We start from the raw sequence: 23,054 nt of genomic DNA, 5'->3' as shown, positions 1-23,054 counted from the left end.
GTTTTATAAAATGCCTGGTTTTCTTTTCTTTTTTTAAGTGTATCTGTCAGACAACAAAGGCTGGTGAGGGTGTGAAGAGCCTGGAACCCTTGGGCAGTGCTGGTGGGACTGCGAAATGGTGCTGCCATAAGGCAAATGGTGTTGTACTTCCATAAAAACGTTGGCAATCGCTATAACCTATGATCCAGCAATCCCACGACTAGCTACCTACACTTGGGAGGATAAGAACTGGGCCATGACAAGGTATCTCCTGCCCCATGTTCCCCACAGCACTTCTCACAGGAACGAAGCAATGGAAACAAGCTGAATGCCCATCAATGGAAGAGAGTGACAGGAGATATAGCTATCTGTGTATTTATTCATGTTACAAATACAACATATATGCATGAATATGGCAGAGCATACAGGACACAAAGTTAGGAAAAGTTTTGAGCCAGAACCAAACAAGTTGCAGGAATGAGTCATTGGGACGGGGGGTGCGGAACCATAGTCACCTGGCATCACGCAGCCCACAAAGACAGTGTTCTAAGTTGCACTGTGAAGAGTAGCAACTGTGGACTTTAAGTTGTGAGTGGTCACAGAAGGGGCAACCATTGGTCTCTCTCCATCTGGAGCAAAGAAAATCATTGGGTCAAGTGGACGAATGGGCCACTCAAGCTTCAGCCTTCTGAGACCAGAAGAACTACAAGTTTCCTGGTTGCCACTCCTGAGCACGCTAAAAAGGAATCACATTAGATGTTCCTGGGTAGAGTAGAAGAAAAATGTGGAACAAAACTCAAAATCACCAAGAGACCAGGTTTACTGGTCAGACAGAGACTGGTGAAACCCCAAGACTAAGGCCCTTCAAGCCTAGAACTGAACGTACCCCCATGGCGCAAATTTCAGACCCAAAGCAGACAACTCTGTAAAGGGGACAACAATACTACAGAGGTAAGCACTCCTCAGAACAGTGGTTCTCAGCTTGTGAGTTGCAACCCCTTTGGGGATTGAACAACCCTCTCACAGGGGTCACCCGATTCATAACAGTAGCAAAATGACAGTGATGAAGTAGCAATGAAAATAATTTTATGGTTGGGGGTCACCACAACATGAGGAACTGTATTAAAGGGACGCAGCATCAGGAAGGTTGAGAACTACTGCCTTAGAATAATTAATGGTTTAGGATTAAAAGGGCACTATTTGCCCAAAGAGAAGGTTCAGAAGGCAAGAAGTGTTTGGAAAGAAGGTGAAATGGGAAAGGGAAATATGGGGGAAAGCGGTCTAAGAGATGCTATAGTGTAAGCATTTCCATCAATGACATGAAACAAAATATGTATGGAGTGTTGGATGAAAACTGATTTGCTCTGCATTCCTTCGGGGAATTTATGATAACAGTTGTTTGTTTGTTTGAAATGTACCTGTTGCTGGGTCATGGTACACTTGATAGTCTACCCCCAAACTGTAAGGCCATCAGAGAAAAATTTATCTGAGGATACTAGAAATGTGTCTACTGGTCTGGGCAGTCCAAGTTGTTTGCTTTAAACTAGGTTCCCAGCAGAGAGGGAATTGGGCCTATTTCTTGCAACACAAAAGTGATGCCTGGAAACCTGTATGGATGTGGAGCAAAAGTCACGCTATGGGGACCCAATGCCTACTTTTGAAGTTGATCTTGTTCTGTCTCTGTGTAAGTGAACTATTGTTCCATCCAGTCATCCAAGCGCCTGCATGAGCAGTGTCTCTCTTGGCCAGCCTGTCACCTGTGAACCATGCAATGACATGGAGTCCGAGGGCTTCTCTTGCTGGTGTCCAGCTCTGTGCTATTTTTCCATGCAGCGGGACTCTGTCCCTAGAGATGGCGGCAGGTGTTACATGCTTCATATTTGTCATGGATGCTCTGCTGCCCTGTTTGGAATGTTGCTGGAAGCCACTGGATGGCTTCTTCCATTCCAGCAGCCAAGCTCTCTAGGTCCTCCAAACGTCCCCTTTATGTGCAATGAAGGCAGGATAGTCGCCACAACAGAAAAGTAGTTCATGGAAGCCTCAATTCCAGGATCCCAAGTTGGGTCCCTGTAATGTGGTGGCTGTCAGGTTTAAAGAATGCTGCAAAGAGAATCCCATGTGGGTGAGAAATGTCAAGATTCCGAAGGTGTTTTAAAAACTCCGAAATCTATGAGTTTCATTGTGTTAGCTTCTGGATTTAATTATAGACCTAGAATTAATTAAATACTATGTGAATTGACATATCAATAGAAATAAAACATCCCTACATTATAAACTACCTCCCATGCCCTCTTCAATGTATTTTAACTCAAGTTATGAGGTCTCATACTCTTTGATTTTATACCTATCTATCGGTGGTGCTGTGGGGTAGACATTGGATTGCAAATCATCAAGTTGGCAGTTCAAACCCACCAACTATTCTGAGGAAGAAATATGAGGCTTTTTTCTCCTGTAAAGATTTGAAACCTCAAAAACCCTAGATAGGGTTGTTATGAGTTGGAATCAACTGCATGGCAGTGGGTTTTGGTTTATCTTTTCACAAGCTGTTTGTTTTATCTAGAATGTTCTCTATATAATGCTAAGTGTACAACATCTTGTCTTAAGTGTACAACGTCTTGAAGGGTCAAGCCAAATGTTCTTGCTCTGTAAAAATTATCATGAATCAACTCAAGCTCTTTTCCTACACTCACGTAGCACTTTATTGTATTCTTCATGACACGTATCTCTGTTGATAAGTGCACCTTTGAACAATCATTTAATTACAAACAAAAATAGAGCATACTTGCTCTACCTCACACTAAGTGGCTTGCAGATAGATTTTATCTAATTCAGTTTTGTGTTGTCGGTGTCTGTCATAACACTTTTTTACACAATAGGTGGTCAATATTTATGAAATAAATTAATGTTAACTGTGCAATGAAGACTATCAGATCAGCAAAACATTTCTCTGAAATAAGGTATCAGATTGGGCTGGAGGTGTTAGAAAGGTTTTCTGGATGAACTGGAATTTATACAAAACCACGAAAGAATTGAAAACTATTTGAAAGAGATGTAAGTCTCATTAAAGGCAACAGAATTACTGTGGTAGCGATCTCTGCTCCCTTCCCCTAGATAAAGTATTTATGAGAACTCATTAGAAGTAGTTAAAGCCATTCATTCAGTGGTTTATGTCTTTTCATGAGAACAGCCCAATGAAAGTTGGCAACGAGGAGATGTATACCCTGGAAATAAATACAGTTAAGACAGGAAGAGTACAACTCCCCTGCCCCCAACAGAGATACCCCATGACCCCCTCATGCTCACTCTCTGAGAAACGAGACTTGCTTAGCATGGCCAGGATTCTAAGATGATCACTGGTCTATGCATCCAGGAAGTGTGTCTGTAAGCAGATAGCCAGTGATCTACCTGAAGAGACCCTCCTCTCTTGGGTGTAAAAAATGAGCCTCAGGCTGCCCGCCCTCCCTGAGTGTTCACAATTCCTATCTGATTATCCAAGGGAGAACCATAGCTTTGTGCATCTGATGATGAAGACTCCACCAGGCCTTCTAATGTCAGAGTCTGGTTAAGGTCATCCCTATAGTCAGACAGGAAGGCCGGGGTCCCTGAATGACCTTGTACTCACTCCAGCAGCAGACGTCTTTCAAGAAGGAGGGGTGTTGGCAAAGAAGGGATGTGGCATAGGAGATGGGCTCCTTGGGTCAGGATATCAGCTCCCTGAGAGTTTTCTAAGGAAGATTCTCTTTCTCTACGGAACAAGGGGGCGTGATCTGCCCAGTAGCAGCTAAACCATCTTCTCATTGTTCAGGAGTTGAAGGGAGACCCTTCAGAGTACTCACCTTGTTATCGGCACAGAGCAGCAAGGTTTCCAGTACAGAGAGGTGAGGAGGGTGAAGAAGTGCTGTGCAGGGTCTAGCCCCAGAGGGGAAGGAAAGGGCCATATATCCGGAAAATAGCAGAGCCATGATGTCACCTATGTCATGAGGCTCCGTCTACCACAGTGCCATTCCCCAGAGACCTCAGAAATTAATCCTCCCAGGAATGGCTAGGGATTGGAAGCCATAGACCAATAAACAAGACTTTAATGAAACCAGTAATGATGCTTCATGACTCTGTGCTGTTTTTAGATTTTCTCAAAAAGGTCTCACAGCCAACTCCTTACTCCCACTCTCACATTCGTACCATGGGAACGATTAGGGAGTGCTATCAATCCCATTTATCAAATAGGAACAGTGAAATTCAGATAATTTACCCAACCCCCCAACGTGACCCAGAGATCTAAGGGGTTCTGGAACTAGGTCACAGACTTCATAAAGGGTGCTTTGCTCACCCAGATGGATGAGCCAAACAGGAATTCTGAGCAGAGGGGCCAAAGTCCCTTGACCTGGCATAAGTAAAAGGCCCACGAAAGGTGGCAAAAATGAGACACGATCACCAAACTCAGTTTCTTAATGAGTCCTCAGGAACGCATGCTTTTCCCCTTCGGGACTTGTTAGTGGAGGCCACTGGGATTGCATCTTGGGGGTCCCATAATAATTCTGGAAGTGATGGCAGAAGATCTGAGCTGGGCTAGGAGGGAGCAGGGACTTTCCAGGGAAGTTGCCCCGTTGATGATTTTCTGGGCCAGTTCCTTAGACATAGAGGGTCCTGGTGATTCTATTAATTAACAAGAGCAGTGGAGATACTATCTACCCATTAGCCAGTGTCCTCCCTCAGGATGACAGTTTGCATGTCTTGGGTGCAGGATTCGCACCTCTGCATTCTTTCCAAGGGCAGGCTAGTGCAGTATGGAAATCAATAACTTGCTTATGATCAGACCTGATTTAATGGTGTGACTTAGGACAAGCTGCTGAAATCCTTTGGAGTTTCCTCATCTGTGAAATGGTAATAATACTTGCCACTACATGGAGAATGAAATAAAATAACAAACTCAAAGTACCTGGTAGGAGAATAAGCATCAACAATAACAAAATAGCAACCACTAATATAGTCAATTCAATGGCACCCCAAAACACTAGCAATACAGCTCTGATGGTGCTGTTGGATCAGTGTTGGACTGCTTAACCACAAGGTTGGTGATTCAAACTCACCAGCTGCTTCTTGGGAGACAGATGAGACTGCTAGTTCTCATAAAGACTTGAAGCTTTGGAAATCCTACATTGGGTTGCTACGAGTTGGAATTGACTTGATGGCAGTGATAACACTTCATTTAAGTGTATTGTCTTATGTAATCCTCCTTGCAAGTCTATACTGGATTTTATTATTTGCTTGGCCTCACAAAGGAGGAATCAGAGGCTCAGTGAGATGTAGTAATTTGCCTGATGGTGTTCAGCTGGACTGTAGCAGGGCTGGAACTCAAATGCGGGTTCATTTGATTCCAAATCCTACTTTGAACAACTTTTCCGTGACATGTTCCTGCTCCTCTTCTTCTAAGTGCTTTCAGAGCAATGGTTTAAAATAGAAAGATGGATGGATGGATGGTTGGTTGGATGGATGGATGGGTGGATGGATGGATGAGTGGGTGGATGGGTAGATGAAACAATGACTGCTGCAACACCAAACCCCTGTGCTCTGGCTCCACTATAAAAGAACCCTCTGATGTTGGCATTCACTTTGTTGAACTTGGAAGATGTTTATCTCTTTCATACTGATGACCTAGGCACCCTCGCCTATAGAATTTATCCTACTGTGAAAGAGTTAGCAGACATATGTTAACCTCCAGGAGCTAGTCTTTAGTTTAATCTATATATATATATATATATATATATATATATATATATATATATATATATATATATATATATATATATATAATAAGCAATGGATGCACCTAGGGTTCCATGTCCCAGACGTGCTCGTGTTAGTAAGCCCAGTGCTTAGTTGTGCACTCTAATTCCAGCTAAAATCTGCTGCCAGCCCTCATATCAGTGCATTCTTTGTTGTTGTTGTTGTTGTTAGGTACCATCAAGTCAGTTCCAACTAACAGCAACCCTATGTACAACAGAACGGAATCCTTCCTGGTCCTGTGGCACCCTCACAATGGTTCTTATGTTTGAGTCCATTGTTGTAGCCACTGTGTCGAGCTATCTTGTGGAGGGCCTTCCTCTTTCTTTAGTCCCCTTCTCTTTACCCAGCATGCTGTTCTTTCTTTCCTAGCGACTAGTCCCTCCTGACAATGTGCCCAAGTACATGAGATTAAGTCTAGCCATCCTTGCCTCTCTGGAGCATTTAGGTTGTATTTCTTCCAAGACAGATGTGTTTGTTCTTTTGGCAGCCCAAAATACTTTCAAAGTTCTTCATCAGCGCCATAATTTTTCTTTGTTCTTCCTTATTTAATGTTCAACTTTTTTTGTTCCCTTCCCTTCCCCTAATGTTCAACTTTTAAATGCATGTGAGACATTTGAAAATAACTCTCTTATTGGTCACAAGCTGCTCTTGCCTGACCTTCCAGGCATCAATCAAGCCATATTTTAAACCTGTGGTAGTTGTGACAGTGTCATACTTGAGCAATGTTAGAGAAACAAACCCAAAACAGAAAAATTGGGAACCTAGAAGCCAAGCTATAGACATTTGAGAAGTTGATACATAACTAAGTGGCCAAGCAGAGCAGTGCAGAAAAAAACTCAGATCTTTCAGTAAGCCAAACTAATTTACTTGGACATAAGTAAATTCCAATTCATAGTGACCCTATAGGACACAGTAGAACTGCTCCTGTGAGTTTCGGAGACAGTAACTCTATAGGAGTAGAAATCCTCATCTATTTTCTCCTACAGTGGCTGGTGGTTTCAAACTGATGACCTTGCAGTTAGCAGTCCAACGTGCAATCACTACACTACGGCCACCAGAAAGCATTACTGGTGGCCATAGTTCCGTGATTATGTTGGGCTGCTTATCAGAACTGCTCACCACAGTTCAAAACCACCAGCTTCTCAGTGGGAGAAAGACAACCTGATGACGATGAGGACTTTTTACCGTATGGAGGAACTAGAACAGCCATCGAGGAAAACAGAAAAGAGCAAGAAAGAACATGTCCCTAAGCCTCTTCTCACTCTGTGCAACAAAGTCAATTTCAGGTTGGAAGATCCTAAACTAAATAATTTAAATGTAGTCTCTCTCCTTCTTCCAACATGGCAGCCTCCGCAGCAAAAAGGAATATGAATGGATAGGTGATCTCTTGAACTGACTTCCTGGCTGAGGATGGTGGTGGGGTGGGGTGGGGGGCAGTGGAGGAAGCACCTAGGTTCCCAAACCAGTTAGCCAAGCTGATGAGCCAGTTGACCTGGAAGGAGATGTTTCTACCAGTTGGCCAAGTAATGGCGGTGATGTGTACAGGGCACCTCTGTTAGCCATTCTATCCTGCTCACTGATCCATGAGCTACTCAGAAACTCAATACCAACTGAAGCTGTCTTCCCTACATACATTGCTTTTCTAGGGAATCTGCCCCATGATGTGACAGAAGACTCAATTATGGAATTCTTTAGTGACTTAAATATTAGGGCACTGTTCTTACCTCGTGAACCCAGCCATCCTGAGAGATTCAGAGATTTGGGTTATGCTGAGTGTGAGGACCTGGATTCCTTGCTCGATGCCCTGAGCCCCATTGAAGCGTTCTCTAAGTAACAGGAGAATTCACGTGGATGTTGTTGATCAAGCACAGGACAAAGACAGGGATGCTCATTCTTTTGGGCTGAGATAGAAATTGGGGTTCTGACAAAACAAATGCAGACTGAATAGCCCATCCCACCACAGATAGCTCTGATGACTACTCATTCAGGAAAAGTGTGGCAGTTAGATTTTATGTCAACTTGAATTTGTATGAAAGTGTAGGGGTGAAATCAAACCTGATGATTAGGTCATACAGCCTCATAGTGCCTCCTTGAGAGTGTGGCCTTTTTATAAGGGAGACACTGGGGACTTCCCTCTCTCTTTCTTTGCCCTTCTGCCTTCATGCTTGCTGGGACTCTGCGTCTGTCTCCAGTTGCTGCACCATGTGGGTCATGAGACCCTGAGAGCTATTACCACCCGGCCATGTTTCCACCTACCTTGGATCCATGAGGCTCTGCACCCACCCACCCTGTCACCCCCCTGCTTCCTGCTTCACCTTTTGGCATCACTGACCTACAGGATAGAACCTAGGGACTTGAATTGGACTGGACTGGAACTGGTGTAAAATGACTTCTGGATATCAAGCTCTTTCTTATACATCTGTGAGTGCCACTGGTTTTGTTTCCCTAGGAACCCAGCTTAACACAATAGCTATGGAGACAAGTACTGGGATAGTTCTGACTTAGACCAGTTTCTGTGGCTTTTAACTTGGCAGGTATTGTGAGGGCCCCACATTGAGATATGGATTTCTATGGAGTCCAAGATCAATATGATGGCAGAGGTAGCAGAGACTGTTTTAGAGATATGACTACAGTGACAGAAGAGCATTTAGTAGTGGATACCGAAAGGATGATGCATACAGAAATGTAGAGACCACTATGAAGACCAATTAGACAGACGGAACCAATTGATCATGGAGCTCCCGCCCAAGATGATTACTTTCACAGTGATTATAGGCGTAATGATAAATGTTCGCTCTGCTATCACCTCTCAGTCCAGTCCAGGTCTACTGTCTATGGAGGAGCAGAGCCTGCTAACACAGGCGCTAGAGAGCAAGAAGTAAAAGAGCAGTTATAGACAGAGCAGGAGAAATTGCAACGTCAACTGGATGAGCCAAAACTAGAGCGGTGGCTCCAGGAGAGACACCCAAGCTGGCAAAGTGAAGACATTCAGGAATGGGAAAGGTCAAGAACAAGAGGTGAGTCATCACAGAACAGGAAGGGAGTCATCACAGAACAGGAAGGGAGTCATCACAGAACAGGAAGGGAGTCATCACAGACCTGGACTCAGCCACTTGCAGCAGGAACAAGTCAGATTAGGAACCATGAAAGAGAGGGAGTGCTTGATCAAGGGAATTGTAACCAAGAGGAATTCCTGAAACCCAAATGAAGGCTGAGCATGATAGTGGACAAGAGGAAAGTTAAAGGAAATAGAGGAAAGAACTAGGAGACAAAGGAAATTTATAGAGTTCTAAATACAGGCATGTACATATGTAAATATATTTATCTATGATGATGGGGAAATAAATCTATGTACATATATTTATAGGTTTAGTATTAAGGAAGCAGATGGACATAGGGCCTAATCCGGCACTCTGACAAAGGGGTGGGGGAGACATCGGAGAGTGCAAGACATGAACAAATAATAATTAGTAAATTATCAAGGGTTCATGAGGAAGAGAGGGAGGGAGAGATGGAGGGAGGGAGGGGAAAAATGAGGAGCTGATACTAAGGGCTCAAGTAGAAAGAAAATGTTTTGAAAACAATGATGGCAACATATGTATAAATGTACTTGAGACAATGGATGTATGTGTGGATTATGATAAGAGTTGTATGAGCCCCCAATAAAAAGATTTTTAAAAAAGAAAGAGTGCAACATATCTGGACAAATGAGACATTCAGTAGAATGCTTGTCACTCTCCAACTTCCAAGTTTCCCTGAACTTGGTCAATCTCAGAAGGTCATGCCAGCCCCTCCACCAAAGGAGAACGCTTGAGTGAAGTCCAGTCTAATCTTCCTGCTCCATCTGCGAGCTCAGACATAGGCAGCAACCCCCTACAAGTGTAGGATTATTATTATTTTATTGGGGGACTTTTACAAATCTTATAACAATCCATCATTCAATTGTATTAGCACACTTGTACATATGTCACCATCAATATTTCCAAACCATTTTCTTTCTACTTGAGCCCTTGGTATCAGCTCCTCTTCTTTCCCTTCCCTCCCCCACTCTCCTACTCTTGAGAATCCTTGATCAATTATATATTATTATTGTTGTTTCATGTCTTACACTGTCCATTGTCTCCATTCACCCACATTTTGATTATTTGTACTCCTGGGGGATGGGCTATATATCCAACCTTGTGACAGGTTCCCCTTTTCTCCCCCTTCCCCTGCCCCCACCATCCCCCTGCCCTCATGATATCAATACTCTCACTACTGTTCCTGAGGCTTTTTCTGTCATAAATTCCATTTGTTGAGAGAACTACAACTTTGAAAGGACACGTGAATTTTATACCAGTCTGATTAGTGACTAGGGGTCTCCACTTAATAGAGTGCACCCTTTGAATGCAGAGTTCCTGCCTGGTGAACCTCCTAGACCCACAGAAGGAATGATGTCAAGATATGTGGAGATCTCCAAGGGATACCCAATGCACAGATTCTGAAAGGTATGTGTATTTTTGTGTGTGGTATTTCTGTTATATCAGCACGAGATAACCGAGATACCATTATTGATAAGAACATAAAATGATACAGACACATTGGAAAACAAGTTGTTTCTTTCCTTAAGGATGAAGATGTACTGTTCTCATTTGTAATTAGAAACTAGAGAAATTCTTGTGTTCACCGAAGACACATACTTTCAAACAGACACCAAACAACAAATGAACAAAAGTTCTAGATACTAATACAGGAGAATCATACAAAATAATACTGTGTGAAATAAGTAAGTCAAAGATGAATTTAAAAGATCCTTTTTATGTTAAAACAAAATGTATATATAGAACATAATAATGTTATTTAGACATGCATATGAATGTAATAAAACCATTTTAATTTCTCTCTAATCTCTCTCTCCTCTCTCTCACATCTCTATTTCTCAACGTGTTACCTGAGTAACACGTTAATATGATTAATGATTAATGAGGGACACACAAGAGACAAGGGTTTTCAAAGACAATGAAATCTTGTGTTTCATACGCTGAATAGTAGGCATGACATTTGTTTTATTATTTTTTTAAAAGTAAAAGTAACTGAGTTATAATTTATAAATCCATAAAAATCCACCCTTTGTAGAGGTGTGGAGATGGCATCAGGATATGAGGTTGCCTGATTGCCTATCCATTGTCATTGGACCTGGGCATATCCACTCTGTCTGCTCTCTTCCAGTACATCTTTCAAGTAAACTGACCTCAGGGAGACCCTCTCATCATTACCAGGTTCTTGTGAATTCTAAAGTGAAATAACTTTACTTTTCAAGCTGAGAGCACCACCACATATGATCACTTGTTAGAGCAGGACATCATTTGGGGTCAAGTAGAGGGTGACCCAAGGCAAAGGAGACCTTGGTGAGATTGATTGGTACAGAGTATTGACAGGGATTTGAACATACCAGTGTTCATCAGGATGACATCAGACTGGGCAACATATCCTGCTCTTCTAAGTTTGCCATGAGTTGGAGTCAGTCCCGCAGTGCCTAAGACCCAGATGAGCAGATGCCAGGTCGGTCTTGGTCACCTCCTGATTAGCGCATTACCTGGAAAACAGTGCTTGGCTGAATATTAGCTAAATCAATGAATGGCATATTCTCAGCTCCAGTAAGTAGGGTGAAACAGAAGATGAGGGGTAAGGATTCTTGCCTGCTCATTTCCTCCTTTTCAGTAGATCAGCAAGAAGTGAGTTCAATAGCTCAATGGCAGAAAGGCTGACACAGAGCTTGAGCTCCTTCAGAGACCCCCGCCCTTCTAACAAGGTTACTTCTTCATTCAAGAAGCACAAGCTGTGTCTTCTCAGTGTTTTCACACCTACTTCCAAGTTACAGACTCCTACAGTATAGAGAATAAGTGGCGAGAGGGGAAGCAAGCTGTTTCTCTACTGAAAATCTTTCCAAAGTGTGCCCAGTCTCGGTAACTTAACCCTAGCCTCCCCCCATAGGAGACAGCAAGAGATCAGGGCATCATCGTGCCCTGCTACTTCTCTACTTGTTTTTTTCCCCCACAACAAGCCATGTGATCCTACCAGTCAGTATGTCTGCAAACCCTTTGTACAACACGGGAAACGTAAGTTCCATTTTGCAAGTGATAAATTTCAGATAGCTATGTCTAAAATCAGTTATCAGAGTGAAGGGCTTAGTGTCTGTGATGGAGATACAATTTGAGGACCTTCGGTATTCATTTTCTTTAGATTTCTGTGAGACTCTAGAAGTTTTCTAATTCCGCCCTGGGGTCTCATGAATGGGTTCCCGGAAGAGATAAGACCTCTGATTACTCTTCCAGGATGGAGTTCTTTGGCTAACAAGATGTGACGAGATGTCACTGTCCAAAAAGGACACAGTAGTTATCACCTTTGGTGGGTTCCATTGGGCTCTGCTTCCCAGGGCTTCCCTTCTCAGAACCGCCATCAACAGAAACTTCAACTGATCCTAACTCTCTACTGACTCCAACCTTGAACAACCAAGTCTCCTCCATTGATTCTGCAGGGTGCTCCTCCCAAACCTGCTGATGAGACGCAATGGGGAAGTTTTATTAAGTAACAAGGGATTGTTAAAAATTGTATTTGATCCCTAAAGCCACCTTCAGGAGTTATTGACAGGAGAATGTCTCTGATCAAGAAGACACCACAAACCTTCATCTTTGACTGTGATGACGTTATGAAGCTGAAAAACATTCACAGTCAGGATACTGCAGATTGTATTGTTTCGTGGGAGCAGAGAAAAAGTAAGGAATGTGATCAATACTAGAAAGAAATAAGGTTTGAGGAAGGTTAAGGTTGACTGGGATGAGGATGTTAGGGAACTTTGTGATGTGATGGAGAGGACACTGTCTCAGGAATGATAGGAGGCAATTCTGAATCAGGTACCACCTCCTCTCTGTCCTGTGGTGTAGGCAAGACTAGAAAATCGCAAGTTTCTGTTCCCCTCCCCTCTCTTCCCATCCCAACATTATTGGCTGGACTAAGCTAGAACCAAAAAGTCCCACCTTGTCCCAAATACCATTCTACACTTTCAGACTGTGTGAAATTCAATTTGACTCTGTAAAAGGCAGTGAGCATACTAGTACACAATGACTGCTGAAGATGTTTTGGTTACAAAAATGGGTGAACGTTGCCATATCCAAGAATAAAACATTTTTAGAAACATTGTAAAGATTACTAGAGATCATTATGCAAGGGCAGGTGTTTCTCTGACTCTGGTTCCCTATGGCATTATTAACATTTCTGAGGCCCCTCGGGGTAAAAATAAGGTGGAGAAAAATCTCAACGTGAAAATGATGTCAACCTACATTGTTCCTCTCTTTGTCTCTCTTTCTCTTCTTTATAAGCCATCTCCTCTGTAGGAACTACTAGGCTATGTGGCTGTCCTTTTTTTCTGCCTGGGAAGTGCCTGACTGTCCCCTTGGTTGGGTGAGTGCCTTCCCAAGATTCTCCACTGTAGTCTTGGTTTCTATGTATGCTGTTTACCCTCTCAATTCCAAAAGATTCTCTCTTCCTTGAAAGAGATTCAGTGGGAGTTGAATGTCTAAATGTAAGGGTGGGGGGAGAGAGAGCGAGAGCTCTTTCCAATCTGGATAAATGAAAGATGACAATTGACTACCCAAAATAGTTAAATCAGGAGCAGGCTGAGAATAAAGAACATTCATGTTTGGAGAGACTGAATTTAAGGGGATGGTGCCAGATAGATAGTAGTTGACTCATGTGAACTTATGGACATTTTTTGCTCAACCTTCAATCTGATCATCCTGTAATACCTTCCTCTACTCCTGCTGTTCACTCCTTGGGGGTATCCAAATCAACTCATTCTATATACAGAGCAGACTAGATGCGAGTGACTTAAATATCCACATCCCTCTGTCATCACCACAGATTGAGACACACCAATATGGACTTGTGTACGCACAACAGGCATGGGAAAAGGAAAGCATTATGTAAGTGACCAGGGATGCAGGCAGTTCCCAGCACTGTAACAAACTTAGGAGTTATCTATTCATCATGTCCACCATAGTATGTGTGCCAGATGGGCATGTAATGAGAGCCTGGATCCAAGAGCAAGTGGCATTGGAATTGGAGGAAGGAGGGAATTCGTGGAATTGGTATGTGCTTTTTTAAGACTCTAGTTGTGTGAATGAGGAGGGAAATTTAACTGAGAGTTTGAATCTTGAATCTCTCACTCTGGTCAGAAGGGGCTCATCTTACTTCAAAAGCTTTTCTGACTCCATAAAAGATTGATTCTTGGGTTCACAAATTTCTCAGGCTCTCCTACTATTTAGAAATCAAACAAGCTGGTAGTTATCAACTAAAGAGCTGGACATGCCCTCAGGGGCATCTCCTCCCTTAGTGATGAACACACAATTTTCTGAAAAGTCCAGACCAGGTCTCATAGTTTCCCATGGTTACACAGATTAACCTCTTACTTAATAGTCTTGGAAATGACAGCCATCTCACTACTGCCATCACACACGATGCATGTGGAGGTTCCAGGGACACAAGTTAAGAAGAGCATGACTTTAGTCTTCTTCTCATTTAAAACCTCCATTTCATCCTCTGGGATCCTATCCCCAAACTGTGCTCAAGCCACCATCTGCAGGCTTGACCTTTCGTCTCAGAACTTTGACCTCAGGGAAATAATCTCCCCCCTTTAATTTACAAATGTTGCATTTATTTCCTTCTTAATATCACTTAATTTATATCTGTTTAATTCTATCCAACCCCACTGTTTTTACCCCCTGTGAATCAGATTTTTCAAGTATCTTCCTACTGGTCTCCACCTCTCACTTTGTTTTCCTTCAATGTTATTTTGTTCTTACAGTTATCCTCTTTTCCTAGATATTAGCACCGGCAGGTTCTAAAGAGCTTCTTTTCCTATTTCCATTGATACCTCCTGGCCTTGCTCGGTTCTACTGCTGGTAGAAGAAGCCCATGGATCTGGGAGCCCCGGGAAATGGTTCTGTGGTGATTGAGTTTGTCCTACTGGGTCTAACAGAGACTCCAGCTTTACAGCCCATCTTCTTTGTCATTTTCCTTCTTGCTTACATAATTACTGTTGGCGGCAATTTCAGCATCCTGGCTGCCATTCTCATTGAGCCCAAACTCCACACCCCTATGTACTTCTTCCTGGGGAACCTGTCGCTGCTGGATGTTGGATGCATCACCGTCACTGTCCCTGCCATGTTGAAGCATCTCCTGTCCAGTGACAGGCACATTCCCTATAGATCGTGCCTCTCACAACTCTTCTTCTTCCACCTTCTGGCAGGAACGGACTGCTTCCTACTGACAGTCATGGCCTATGACCGCTATCTGGCCATCTGCCAGCCCCTCACCTACAGCACCCGCATGGGCTGGGGAATCCAACGAACCATGGTGGCCATGTCCTGTGTCTTTTCCTTCTGCAATGCGTTGACCCAAACGGTTGCTTTGTCTACTCTTCGATTCTGTGGCCCTAATGTGATCAATCACTTCTACTGTGACCTCCCACAGCTCTTCCAGCTCTCCTGCTCCAGCATCCAACTCAATGAGAAGTTGCTCTTTGTAGCTGCAGCCTTCATGGGTGTGGCCCCCTTGGTCCTCATCACTGTGTCCTATGCCCATGTGGTGGCAGCTGTGCTACGGATCCGCTCTGCCGAGGGCAGGAAGAAAGCCTTCTCTACTTGCAGCTCCCACCTCACTGTGGTGGGCATTTTCTATGGGACAGGTGTCTTCAGCTACATGAGGCTGGATTCAGTTGAGGCTTCAGACAAGGACAAGGGGATTGGCATCCTGAACACGGTCATCAGCCCCATGCTGAACCCACTCATCTACAGCCTTAGGAACCCCGATGTGCAGGGGGCCCTGCGGCGGGCACTCATGGGGAGATGGTCCTCCACGTGAGGCCTCCTTCCTCTGGTATAAAGGATGGCATTGCTTGACTTACTGCTTTCTGAGAGGTACTGTGATTAGTGCAAAGGGAGGTTGGGTATGACGTTGTGAGGTCAGAGACTGGTCCGTGAAGGCGAATACAATAAAAGTGACCATCAAAAAGTAAACCCATTGCCCTTTGAGTTGATTCTGACTCACGGCAACCCATGTGTGTTCAGTGTAGAAGTGCATTCCATAGGAGTTCTTGGTTACAATCTTGATGATATCAGCGCCCCAGGCACTGCTAGATGGGTTTGAAACATCAATCTTTAGGTTAGTGGCTAAGCACCAGGGATAATAGCTAACAATATGAGAGGGTTTCAAAGTATTATGGAATAATGGAATTTTTCCATAAACTTTTAAAAGCCATTCTGTATCAAGCTTAAGAAACCCTGATGGAGTAATGGTTAAGCATTAGGTTACTAACTTCAAGGTCAGCAGTTCGAAACTACAAGTCACTGCACAGGGGAAAGATGATCCTTTCTACTCCCATAAAGAGTTATAGTCTTGGAAACCCACAGGAGAAGTTCTACCCTGCCCTATTGGGTCGTTATGAGTCAGAATTGACCTGATGGCAGTGATGCGTTGTTTCTGTTTTTTTAATCATGCTTACTACATATCAAGTACTCTTCCAAGCAATAGACAGGAGCCAGCTTATTCAATTCTCATAACAGTACTATAAAGCAAGTACTATTGTTATCTCCAGTTTACAAATGAGGAAATTGAGCTTGCTCAATATTGTATAGCTCTTATAAACATCAGAGTTGGGATTCGAACCTGGGCTGACTGTGCTCTTAACTACTACTTCTTAAGGGTGATAAGTTATTTCAGAGAGGAATGGCATCCGTAAGATTGAATGAAGGGGTGGGCAGTGAAGAGGAAGAAAGAAAAGAAAAACCAATGTGGTGGGAAGAAAAAATCTATTGAAATAAACTGAGAAAATGAACCACAAAAGTTTTGTTCTTTTAACCAATTTGCAGTTTGTTGTCGGAATTACTGAAAGCTAATTTCAGCAAATAAACAAGCTAAGAGGAAAAACATTTTGAAACTCAGTTCTCAGGGGATGTGAATATGTAGACAAGTTAAAGTAAAGGCAATATGCTATGGGAAAAAGAGGAGTCCATTTATTTTCATTTTACTCCAGCGCCAGCGAAAAATACACGTAATGATGTTGGATCAAGAGCTTTGGGTAATATGGTTTGTTTGCTTGTTTACATGACTGAAGGGAGGTTTGGGTCGTCTCTGGCATATACCTGAAAGCAGTTCTCCCTCTTGGGCTTTGCTGTCAGGAGGAATCACTCATTCTTTTAACTGATAGCTTTAGGCTGCTTTTTCCAGAATGAAATAAAAATTCATGCTGATTACAAAAACGTTAGAAAGTATAAAAATAAATAAAATAAAAACCACCCAAAAGCCTACCAGTCCAAGATCATCATTAAGAACATTTCATAAGCAATTGCTAAATGTTTTAATACTTTATATGGCTTTACAGAAATAGAACTATGTAAAGCCTAAAGCTCTGAACTGGCTTTGTAATGATGTGGGTGGATATCTTTCCCTGGCATGACATTTCGACCATCTATATCCATTTTTTGTGGTTGCACATGCCTCCTTGGAAGAATGGGACAAAATAAATTGGACAATCTTCTATTGGGGAACCTTTGTTATTTCAAATAATCTTGTCTGTGTGGAAAACCACACCTTCCTCTGTACACAGTCATCTAACTATCTACTGATGATGAATTCCCATGAGTGGCACTCTGGAATCAAAGGATGTAAACTTTTCCAGGTGCTTGAAAGCCAATGATCAAAAGGTCCTTCAGAAGACTGAGAAAACTGGCACGTCCACACAATCTTTGCCAATAGGGTCAATCAAATGTTATAGCTCAATATTACTTTAATTTGCAATGATTTAATCATTAGTAAAACTGACCATCTTTACCAGTACCTTGGGGATAAAAAGAAAACCCTATCCTGGCAGCGGATTAAGTTAGTGGGAAAAGATTTTGTGGCTGAGATGGAGCTTGAACCCCATATTTAAAGGCAAGTAGGCAACCACCAAGTTGACTGTGAATGAGGTCATTCCAGGCCGTGTGACCTCTTTAAGGGCCATTTGAGGGAAGGGGTGGAAATAGGAGATAGTGGCAGTGGTGTTAGAGAGTGAATAAGAAGTCAAGAAATGAAGACCACACAGTTCAGCTGTGCCTGGAGGCAGAGACACTCTGCCCTCCAGGAATTCATTCTGATGTCTGGTGTGACAGGCCCATTCAATCCCCCATCCTACAGCAGGTGGTAAAAGAATGGGCATGAGTGATGTTTAAACTACTGAGAGAAAGAAAAGACTAAGGGAGTTTTGGTTTTCATTTATTTTCAGGTGAGAGAAGTTGCATATGTATATGCTGCTGGGAAAACAAAAATAGAGGGATGGAGAGATGCTTAAGTTGGCCCAGAGAGAGGAGTTGACCAGTAGCATGAACTATAAAAGAACGGTGTGAGGAAATGAAACAGTGGTAACAGAAATGATTGGTTTTCTACACATGGACATACTTTAGAGAAAATACTCAACAAAGTATTTGTTGAAGGAAGTATGGTTACAACAATAATAATGGCAAAAAAAGAAAGAAAGAAGCATGCTAGAGTATAACTATTAACTAAGTCATTAGCTGTTCCATTTGCTAACAATCCATTTTGTTTGGAATTGATTGATTCGTTTAACAAACATATACTATGTGCCAGTAACTGCACTGGTGTTAAAGATATCCAATCTCCCGCTTCACAGAATTCACAATACACAAAAATTATAATAACATATATTAATAATAACCCTAGAATTGTGCAGAGATTATACTATCCCAGAGGATTGCTGAACCTAGAAGCCCTTCAAGTATTGAAAACCAGGCCTGGCTACCTTCCAATACTCATGAGTTTTAAATTAATAAAGATAATGTATATAAAATGTTTTTGTCATTCATTCATTTATTACTCAATGCAATGCCACGAACTATTTAATATGGCTCTTATTGCCATAGCCTTTGCTACTTCCACCTAAATGGCCTTTCGTTTCCTAATGGGTCTGGGTAACAAGGTGAGGATAGATACTGCTTGGATTGTATGACTCAGCTGTGAGTGATTGTGAACGGGTTCAATGTGATGGCCATCGTGCTGTCTAAAGTCAGTCAACTCAGAAGCATGAAGTGGGATTTCACTACCAGCAAGAAAGAGGAGCCAGGGGAGGAGCATGTCCTCTGGCCCTTGAGATCTTTGATCATTGAACCTTCTTGACCCAACTTTGACACCAGGAAAGGTGAGAGTAGCAACCGCAACAGAACCAGGGGCCACAGAATGAGACAAGGTGGTAGACTCACAAAGCTAATAATGTGGAGTACTTAGGGAAGATGGTGCCCAGTTAGGCCCCCTTCTCTTGCCTCTCCTGGTTCTCCAAACAAGACCTTGACCTTTCTGAGACAGCTCCAAACCCTGCCAGCCCAATAAGCAAGAAATGTACACTATCTAATAAGACCTTGGATTACTACCTGTAGCTGTGTTGGCTCCTGCCCCCTCCCCCCATGTTACCCTGCCAACCTGATAAGAGAGAATGTGACTGTGAGTTGGAGAGCCAGAGCAGGCCAGTGATCTGGAGCAGAGCTCTTGTCCTCCCTTGGCTGTGAATACTGAGATAAGTCCGTTTCTGAGGACGTCCTCAGCCGATGGCAGCAGATGGACAAACTGCCCACCCTCACATCCCTTTCCAATACCAAACATCAGAAATATAGCCAGTGTGACCCGGACAAAAATATGTATCTGTACAAATTGTACACATTTGTACAAATTTCTCTGTACTGATCCTTACAACAGCCAATAAAATGCCAGTTATCAATAATTTAAATATAATAGTAAAAAAAATTTAAAAAGTAAAGTGAAGTACTTGAGGCTAAGAGGCTGGCTTGTGGGGTGGGGTACTTCTGAGCACCTGGTTAGGGGAGCTGGGTTTGCAGATCCACAGAGCTAGGGCTGAGTGACTTTAGGCTGAGGCTTATGGTGGAGTGGTGTGTCCTGTGAGCATATATTGGCAGCCCTAATAAAACTTTGTAGCATTATATGAGCAGGGAAAAAGCCAGGCAGCGAGGATGAAGGTCAGAGCGAGGCTTGTCTGTGAATGCAGCAGACACTGTTTTGACTGAACAATTGTATCCTGAGCATTTCTGTTAACTTGTTAACAGAATTGTAGTAATCAGTTAACAGAACTGTTAGCCGATTAACTTCCCTTAATAGTGAGCATTGTCTATGAGTTCTGTGTAGCCATGGCAATGAATTACTGAACCCAGCTGAGAAGCAGAGAGTGCTGTGGGAGACAGAGCACCCAACAAATGATTACTGAAGTCCTTGCCCTGCACAAGGAAGAACAGAGAAAGAAACTCAGTCTCTGCCCTCAAGGAATTCTTTCTGATGTCTGCTTTCCTAATAGCATGGCAGAAGGGGAGCGCCCTCTGCTGGGCATGAGTGATGTTTAAAGTATTGAAAGGGAAAAGCCATCAACACAGTATTCTTCATTCAACCAGTGTGTCTTTCAAAAATCAAGGTGAAATAAGAAATTCTCAGGAAAAAAAATAACCAAAAGAATTTACTTCCAATGGACTTACACTATAAGAACTATTTAATGGAGGTTCTTTCACTAGAAGGAATGTAAAGTTTGCCCCACGTTCTAAAATCAAGCAATTTAATTCACCGTGTCAGCTAACTATATGATTATCTCAATAGTCAGAAAAAGAATGTGACAAAATTCAATATTCATTCAAGATGGAAACCTACAGGAAAGAAGCACCTGAGGGAACCTTCTCAGCATAAGAAGTTTCTACAGGAGACCTAGACTTAACATCACAGTGAATGAAATTGGAAACGATGTAAGGATGTTGGCTCTCACCATTTCTATTTAGCATTGTGTTGAAGGTTCTTTATGTAGGAAGAAAAGGAAATAATATATATTGTAAGTAGGAAGAGATAAAACTGTCTTCACAAATGACATAATCATCTTTGTTGAAAATTGCCGATCATCCATAAAAAAAGTTACTAGAATGAAAAGTTTAGTAGGGTCCGGACATATAGTTAGCATTTAAATACAATTTAACTATATTCATTGATGTTCAGTTAAAATTAATACTGAATGCACATGTATGTTTAATGGAGCAAAATTCATAATAGCAAAAAAATGAAAGCAACTCAAAAGTCCAACAGTAGAGGAATGGACAAACAAACTGGTGCATTCATACAATGGGGTATTATGCATCAATTTAAAAAATGACAACTTTTTTAACCACTGCAAGACATGGATAAAGCTAGAGAACATTCAGCTTAGGCAAGTTAGTCAATCTTACAAAGATAAATATTTAATGGCAACACTATTATAAGGGAAAACAAAGAAAAGTGGTTTTTACACCAAAAGATAAAACTTTGAGGACTATGAGGAGGCCAGGGATGGGGTGAGGACAGGGAGAGGGAAGAGATAGGAAACTATAAATGGAGGGAGGAAGCATAGGAGTTAGAGGAGGTGGCAGTTACATAATCTCCTGTCTAGCCTGTCAATCAGGTCAAAGTCAATGAAGCCTCTGTGTGGGCATGGCTTTCTCCTGAGGATTATGGGAACATTTGCCTTCCTCCCTGGAGGTGGGACACACTTTCTCACTATTTCGTTTTCCTGCTGACAAACTACCTGGAGCTATGTTGATGGAGCCAGAGCCCTGGAGCTGGAAGAGCCACTTGGAGATGCTTCCAATGCCACTGGATACACAAGACTTTCCACCCACTCGTCTGTGATCATCCACTGCTTATGTATCATGAATCTGAAGAGGAATTTATGGACTGGTATCAGACATATGGGCTAATATTGGACTTATGGACCGGATCTGGACTGGGCTGGTATGTTTTCTTAAAATATAATTACTCTTTGATAGAAAGCTCTTTCTTACACATCTATGAGTATCTCTGGATTTGTTTCTCTAGTCCACCCGGACTAACACACATCTATTGGGGGGGGGTCATATTAATAAGATATGATTACTGATTTCATTTGTAGAGGGGGTGTGCAACTATATATAATGTTTATTTTAAAAACAAACTTTAAAAAAGAGAGCTTGGAGGCTCACAGGCTTAAAAATGCTATGGATTCCTTACCCCTCAGATTTAAATATTGGTCTGAGTGGCTAAAAACAGGAGAAAAATAAAAGTGAAGTGAACATGGGGTCTTTGGTGACAAACAAGTTCATTTCAAACATATAAGAAAGAAATTAATACTAAATAAACATTATTTATAATATCACTAAGAACATGAAATAGTTATAGAAATGTTTAACAAAATACATATTAAGATCTATTCACTGAGAGATGCAAATAATGCTGAGAGAAATAGACGAATACTAAATGAATAGTTCTGCTCATGCCTCAGAAGACTCAATTTCATTAAGATGTCAATTCTTCCCAAGTTGATCTAAAGATCTTGGCATGCGTTTATTTTAGAAATTGGCAAGTTGATTATTTTACATGGAAAACCAAAGGAATACTGAAAAAAATTCTGGAAAATACTGAACAAACTTAAGAGGCTTAAGTTACCTGATTTCAAAGCCTACTATTAAACTACAGTAATCCAGGTCATGTGTATCAGTACACTGTTGTATATCAGAGATGTGGTAGTTTAGTGGTTCGTCTTTGGGCTGTGATCTGCATGGTCCACAGTTTGAAACCACCAGAAGCTCCACGGGAGAAAGACTAGGCTTTTTACTCCTGTAAACAGTTATAACCTCGAAAACCCATAGGGGATCACTATGAGTCACCATTGGGTATATGGCAGTGAGTTTGGTTTTACATCAGTGTAAGAATAAACATCTAGATCAATAGAATAAAACAGAGCATTCAGAAATACAAACAATTTATGTGTATCAGAGGTGCCAACCTAGTTCAATAGAAAAACCATCATCTCTGTCATAAGTGGCACTACAACAATTACACATCTATATGTCCCCAAACTGAAAGTACCTCACACAATATTAAAAAACCTAATTCCTACACTCCACCAGGGCATATCCTATGCAACTTCTTTCTGGGGAAATTCCACCCTCCCACCTTCTGCAGTGCTTAATATGTGGCTGGGGAAATCCCACCCACCTTCTTCAGGGGAAATCCTGCCTATGTGGCTAGGGGCTTCTACTTGTCCTCTGTGGTCACACGTGACTGAGAGGGGAGACTTTCTCTCAACTGTTGTAGTGCCTCACATGGCCTAAGGCAGCTCGGCCAACACTCGCCAGCAGTCCATGCTGCTGTGGGAACCTCTGCAGTGATCTACCTGACAAGGGCAATTCCATCCACCATGTGCT

General features: G+C 42.2%; 1 protein-coding gene and 1 pseudogene across 1 annotated transcript; both read left to right on the top strand.

The window, feature by feature from the left end:
- The first annotated feature begins 7,103 nt into the window (after positions 1-7,103).
- On the top strand, positions 7,104-11,712 carry LOC142458649 (eukaryotic translation initiation factor 4B-like; annotated as a pseudogene).
- A 3,003-nt stretch (positions 11,713-14,715) lies between these two features.
- LOC142458165 (putative olfactory receptor 3A4) lies at positions 14,716-15,663 on the top strand. Its single transcript, XM_075559217.1, has one exon. The coding sequence runs from the start codon at positions 14,716-14,718 to the stop codon at positions 15,661-15,663; it is 948 nt and encodes a 315-aa protein (XP_075415332.1).
- Positions 15,664-23,054: the final 7,391 nt, after the last annotated feature.

The sequence above is a fragment of the Tenrec ecaudatus genome, chromosome 10 (genome assembly GCF_050624435.1).
Source record: "Tenrec ecaudatus isolate mTenEca1 chromosome 10, mTenEca1.hap1, whole genome shotgun sequence".
NCBI lineage: Eukaryota > Metazoa > Chordata > Mammalia > Afrosoricida > Tenrecidae > Tenrec > Tenrec ecaudatus.
The sequence above is the reverse complement of the archived record's forward strand: the minus strand, read 5'-3'. Positions and strand labels throughout refer to the sequence as shown.